Raw genomic sequence first — 6,797 nt, 5'->3', positions numbered from 1 at the left:
CCCATCAATCAGCTAGAAAATATTTATTCCTAATTTACTTTGTTCACCCAAAAAACAGTATGTTGTATATTTTTACACAAAGTTTGGGAATCTTTCAAAAAACCTTTTTCAAAATAATCTTTGACTTAAGATCAGATCCAGCTGGTTTTGTAATTCTTTTGGTGTGAGGTCACTGGTGTTTATCAGAATTACTCAGTGGTGGCTTCTCTGAGAACCTTCCTCATGGTTATTTTTTATCTACTGAACATTTAACTTCATGTTACATTTAACTTGTTTTTGTGAGTGGTCTGATGAGACATGCTTCCAGAAACATGAATAAACACAGCATACAGATAGCTTATGTGGACAATGAAACACTTTATTGTAACATTGAGATACTTTATTTGAAATCTAATTCCAGCGCTTTTCAAGAGATAGTTACATTTTGAGAGATTTTTTGACCTATAACAAATTCAGTGTAATAAATAGAACCAAACTACAAAATAATAGAAAGCTGAATGCTCAGCATTCGCTCACAAATGACATTGTAATTGTAATAATACAACACACACATTTGAGGTTGTAAGCAATAAATATTCAAGCTAAATAAATTAAATTCCACATAGTTTTGCATTTTGCACAACTGCAACTCTAGTCATTGGACTCCTCTTCTTATTTCATTGCCTGTGGAAAAAGGAATAAGAGATTAAAGAAATATGCAGAGAAAAACGTAAACTATTTTGGACGAAAAATATGCAAATATTACTGTTTGACATTTTACACAACTAACCCTAAAAAAAGTTAGTTTCCTGTTCATTTTATCATAGAGTCAAGATAAATATTTGTGCCAGTGTGGATTCATTGCTTGCAAGATCTGTTCAGGTGTGCAAAATGTGCACATGCACAATAAGTGGGTCAGTAGTGCTATTGTTGGGACACATAGGTGAATTTGCATGCTCTGATTTGTGGTTTCCCTTTACGCTGGAATGCATTGCATAGACGGCGCAGGCTGAGACACCCCATGCTAATGCAGACTAATTCCCCCAGCAGGGATGCCTCTTTGCATGATGCAACAGGCTGCATTTCAGAACAACAACAACAGTGTAAGGGTTCTCTCTGCCACCACTCCTTCCTGTTTGGCTTAAGGGTCACGTGAGAAGAGATTAAACAGACCTGGATACCTTTGAAGTGAATAGATCAGAGGAACATACTCGACAGCAAAAACAGGATGGCGTGATTACATACTCTTCATCCAGCGCTGCAAAATTGCCCAAGTGAATTGGACAGGATGAGTTTGGTAAAGGTCTGGTTTTATTTTTAAAACTCAGGAACAGAACTAAAGCTACATCACTTTCAGTTATTAAAAATATTTTAAAGCATCATCTACTTTAAATCAACAATTCATTGCTATCAAATAAATTTCCCAAAAGCTGTAAAACACTGCGATGCATCTTTGCATGCACACAAGTAGGCCAACACCAGAGTAACACCCACCTCTTTGTAACTTGATGCCCTCACATGACAACGTCACCCGCTGGTTTCTGGAATTTCTCCTGCTCTGACCCAGATCCAAGATAGGAGGCGAGGAAGTTTTTGTGTGACCTGTAACTGCAAAAGATATTCAAAATTAACATAAAAAATATTATAGGTGTTGAGATCAGAGAAATCCAGATATCAGCCGTTCTAAAATGCAGGCTACATGTCTTTGACCCCAAACCGATATTTATTTTCAGGTGTTCTGATCAAAAATGAAACGTATTTCTCAGAAATACATTCTGCTTTCTGTTTGAATCCTATCTGAGGAAGTTAATTATTTCCTTGTAAAGTATTTACTGCTCTGTTGTGTAATATCTTGGACAGCAGCCAGCCCAGTATTCATTAGATCATTTTTACTGGGTTGGATATCAATAAGAAACTCTAGGACCTATCACAAACTGACATGAAGCATAGTTAATCTGCATTTCAGCATGAATAATAATTGTTATGACATTAATTTATAGTGAAATTATAAATTTCACTGCAAGTCACAGAAGCTGAAAAAGTCAATCTGTGAAGGTTGGTGAGCAATCCCTGCACTGAGTGGGTGTGTTTGGGTGTGTTTGAGTGCTTTTTCATTCGGCACTATGTTAATACGCCAGGAAGTGTTTCTGGGCAGAATATCTGAATTGTAATGTGTGTTATGCTGGGATCCATGGGTGTGGATGGTAGTTAGTAATCTTCCCCTATTATAGTTTCGAGGGAGCAAAGAGTTTCTTTTTTGTTTGTTTGTTCCATGCTGGTGTCAGTCAAAAGTTATGTTTTGTCAAAAATGATAAAATAAAATAAAATGTTGCAGAAGCCAGTGATGGTGATCATGTTATCAGGTTTAGTTGTGTATCTTGACTGGAAATCTCTAAATAAGTGATCAAACATCAGCAAAAATGAAAACCAATAAGACTATGTCTGATTTGCATGACAAATCAACAATATAGCTCAACAGGTTCGTAGTGAATTAAACTATTTTTTTTTATTTTCCCTTGTTTTTATTAAATCCAGAGTTTGTTTTTTTTTTGAGAAAGTTATCACAATCAAAAGATGGTCATTTTAGAATCCTATTTTTTTTTCTCTCTAATATATTGTAACACACTTTTAACTTTTAAATCCCCAAACCTTTTAAATTAACTGACGAAACAAAAACTTTTGGACTCATGTCTTATCACTCTTTCTTTGCAATAAACTTTAAATTACCATCAGCTTTCTGGGTTTTTTTTTTCAAGGAAATGAACAGACTTGTACACGCTAGGGTCATGCACTGTCTTACAAACGATACTCTTGTGTAAATGACCATCCACTGAACTCTGGATGATGCATCCAAATGTGTCATTTGTCAGTGGGATTCTTCAGACTTACTGAGCACAGGTCATGAGCAGGATGGCACAGCAGCTGATGACTGACAGGACGACTGCAATGATCACCAGAACCGTGTGCACCAGATCCGTATTGTAGTTCTGAGTCGGGGGTGTGAATGACCCCAAAGTTTTGATGCCACAGCGCCTTCCACTGTAGCCCTTCATACAGCTGCAGAACAAAGACAACCAATCCACCATTGGATGCTTTTGAATCCTTGTTATGACAATTATTTATCTGAAACTTGCTTTGAGCTTCACTCACATGCACACTGGAACTTGCAGACTCTCTACGAACTTGCAGCGGCCGTGAATGCAGAAGCCCACGTGGGTGGAGGTGCAGGGGTCCTGAGTGGAGGTGTTAGTGGGGTTTGTGACGTTGCCGAACTGATTGTTGGTGGTGGGTCTGGGCTTTTTGTTCTTCTTCTTGCCTTTGCCCTTCCTCCTCTTCTTGCCTTTCTCTGCAACCACCTCTGTGAAGGGAAACATTTGAACAGAAAATTGTAAAATCGAACAGTGTCATTCAAAGGAAGAAACTGATTTATTGTTTCATACCATGGTTGAATGTGTATACTTGGCTTTGTCCTGACGGTTCTTGTACTCCCATTTCTCCCAGTTCATCATCGTCGTTCAGTGGTTGCTCGAGGAGCTCCCCATAGGCAGAATCGGCTACTTCACCTGAATATGTGTCGTCAGACCCCTGAGCACTCAGAGCGCTGCAGACGACTGCAAAACCACAGAAAGGCACACAAACACAAAGGTTAGATCAAAAAAAAGTAAAAAGACAACAAAAAAAAAACCCAGAAGAACCTTAAAAACACAAAACAACAAAACTGAAACATAACATAGCTACTTAACCAGAAAATGTGTTTCCAAAATGTAAAGAATAAATGCAAAACAAATTTTTTCCTGCTATTTAATTCCCTGTTTTTCTCCCCATAGAAAGTACCCCTGGCCCAATGTCCAGCTATGTCTCTTCACTTGTCTAACAGAAGGAGCAATTGCTGTCATTATTTCTGTGTCTAATAAAAGAATGACCCATAGCCAGAAGTGTTGCTGTAATTCCCTTTGTTCATTCTCAATTTTTGTCAATAGAAAGTTGTCCTGGCCCAGTGTGTCTTTGTTTACTTGTGTCCCATTCCAACATGGAGAAACTGATAGCGTTATTGTTGTTGCTAACTTTGTGCACTCTTCTTTTTTGTCTGTTCCTTAGACGAGACTTTTGTTTTGAGTGCTTTTGTTTTCTTTGTTGTTTATTATTGAATGTGTATCTCTTTTTTTATCTCTAATCACCTTTTCTGCCACAGAAGATTGTAGTTCAGACGGGAATGGTTCCTTTCTACTGTCCCCACATGCTTGCTCAGTATTTTATTTTCAGTGTCAGTGAGTCAACACAATAACTTTACATAACTAGCTAACTTATTACCAGCTGGTATTTTGTTTATCTGGATCTGAGTCTCACTGTGTCATTCCTAGACTTGAATTGAATTTTGCCTGAACTGAATTCAAGATGTGACCTGATTTTCTTGGAAAGGATATTTGTAAACTGGTGTCATAAAAATTGATCTGTACAACAAGGCAAAGAAGTTGACATTTAGAAATTGGATCAGGATCAAGAAAGTAACACCACATTAATTTTGATGGAGTTTTGCTTTCCTTATTCTGTCAACTGTAATTGTAGTCACTAGTATTTGGTGTGACAAAGTGAGAAGGAAACGTTTACATTATAAAATGTGCGCTTTTCAGGAAATACTATATCTTGAGAACTTAGTTAAAAAAAATCAAAGTTCACCAGAATAATAGCAGTCCTATCAAATATAATCAATAATCAATAAATATTAATATGACAGTGAATGGTTCTCTACAAAAAGAAACCAGAAATATTTCTAATAATGCAAAAAAAATTTTATATGTCTGTATTGAAAAATAAACATTTTGTATGTTTAAAAACATTTAATAAATAAGGACAATGTGTCCTATGACATTCTTAAATCGTTATTTTTGGTTGGACGGTGACATAATTAGACCCAAAAGTTTATTTTACAAACTTTTTTTCTTTTTACCTAAAAGACCTGAAATTCTCTATTCCTCCCTAACAAGTCATCACTCGAAGATTCACATTTTTTCTCTCACCCGCATGCTCCTTACATATTCCTAGTTTAACTTCTGGCACACAGAATTAAAGTACAAGTCCAGACTTACCGATGCACAGCAGAGAAATGATGATGAGAGTGTTCATATCCCAGGAAGGTGGTGTGTTGCGTATGACAGTCCTGGACTAATCTGTGCCTGACTGTGCGCGTGTGTGTGTATGTGTGAGTGTTGGAAATAAGTCGCTTGCAGATGGAGTTTGCTCTCTTTGCTTCCACTAGGTGCAGCTTTTATAGACCAACGCCTGCCACAAAACTCCGGGGGGAAAAGAAGGGTGTGAGTGTGTGTGACACGAAAAGAAATGTGTGTGTGTGTGTGTGTTTAATGATCAACTTGCCCTTGGTAGCACATTTTTACACCAAATGTCCTGAAATAGGACTGGGAATAATTAGACCAAATGAGGCCAGGACAAATTAAACAGATGGATGTATTCTGGCTCTATTCTGGTCACCATTAGAAAACAGAAATGCTTGTTACTGGATTGGTCCATGTTGGTCAATTTCTTTCCACATGTCTCTAATCATTAAACTGCCTTAATTATACTTCCTGTTTAGTAGCCACAGTATGATGAAAAAAGATTTGTCTTTTTATTTTTGTCACACCTAAATGTTTGAGATCAACAAATAAAATCATATAACCAGACAAAAGTAACAAACAAAAAGCACTTTTAAAATGTCAAGTTAATTTGATAACAGAATTTTCAAAAATAATTGTGGGTTCAACTTTGGTTACAGAAATGTTTCAATTCAAGCTGGTGGATTTTTTCAATACGAAGGGCATATAACCTCAAATGGACTTAAAGCTGGACTTCGGCAGAATATTCTGCCTAAAAAGATCTCTCTTTATTTTTATTTTTCTGTTTTGAAACAGGAAGCAAACCACCAGAGTAGTTTCACTTTTCTCTGCTCAGTCATCAGATTTTTTTCTTAAACGTCCTCATTTTCTCCACTTTTGGTTCTCACTGGGTTTCATTGGAGCCTCAAAGCCATAAAAAACTGAGTTGTAACCCTTCCCAGATTGATCAATGTCTGTTACTTTGTTTTTTTTTTATCTGTTCAATAATTTCTTTAAATCAGGGGATAATGTGTAACTTTTTAGCCTATTTTATGATTCCAGTAGGTTCTGTTTAAGATTACCTAACTGTATTTATTTTAAAAGTCCATTTTACAGCAGCTTTTTGCATTTACACAGGAAATTCAAGTGTGTTTTGATGATTTGAAACGTTTAACTGTGACAAAAAGCAGCAGGGAATCTGTCCTTAAGAGTGCAAATACTATTTTTGCAAGAAACTCCTCACGGTGGCAAAATTCTGCTTTTGTATTCGAGGGATGGAGACATTAATCAAACAGTAATGAGAAAACACAAAATCACACAAACAACATTTTATTTGACAATAAGGATGCGTCCACATGTTTGTTTTAGTGATCGTCTGTAACCCAGAGACATGATTGAAGTTTGTACAGGATTCAAAGTGATCGTAAAACAAGAAGAATCATAAAATACGTTTTATGATTGGGTGTGTGACAGTGTGAAACCATATGAAAAGAAGAATTTCCAATTTACCGGGAGTCTACTCTGAAGAGGATTGAGTGCAAAAGCTAAAATTAATCTGGAATAACAGTTTAACACACTTGTATAATTTTGTAATTTGTAAAATATGCAATTAAAAGCTAAACTTCACTCCGTTGAGTAGAGTAAGTATTCCACCAAGAACTCCTATATTAAATCAAGATTAAAGTCCAAAGACAAATTCAGGGATTAATTTGTACATTGGTCCAATTA

The 6,797-nt window shown here is 36.4% G+C and overlaps 1 protein-coding gene across 1 annotated transcript; it reads right to left on the bottom strand.

The window, feature by feature from the left end:
* Positions 1-337: 337 nt before the first annotated feature.
* Positions 338-5,232, bottom strand: areg (amphiregulin). Its single transcript, XM_055039430.1, has 6 exons — positions 5,067-5,232; positions 3,420-3,590; positions 3,130-3,337; positions 2,869-3,036; positions 1,474-1,587; positions 338-663 (listed from the first exon to the last, which is right to left on the bottom strand). The coding sequence occupies exons 1-5, from the start codon at positions 5,101-5,103 to the stop codon at positions 1,494-1,496; spliced, it is 678 nt and encodes a 225-aa protein (XP_054895405.1). The 5' UTR covers positions 5,104-5,232; the 3' UTR covers positions 338-663; positions 1,474-1,493.
* Between the last annotated feature and the right edge of the window lie 1,565 nt (positions 5,233-6,797).

Source organism: Poeciliopsis prolifica, unplaced genomic scaffold, assembly GCF_027474105.1.
Source record: "Poeciliopsis prolifica strain line A6 unplaced genomic scaffold, Auburn_PproV2 SCAFFOLD014, whole genome shotgun sequence".
NCBI classification, from domain to species: Eukaryota; Metazoa; Chordata; class Actinopteri; order Cyprinodontiformes; family Poeciliidae; genus Poeciliopsis; species Poeciliopsis prolifica.
This window is presented reverse-complemented; position numbering and strand designations above follow the sequence as displayed.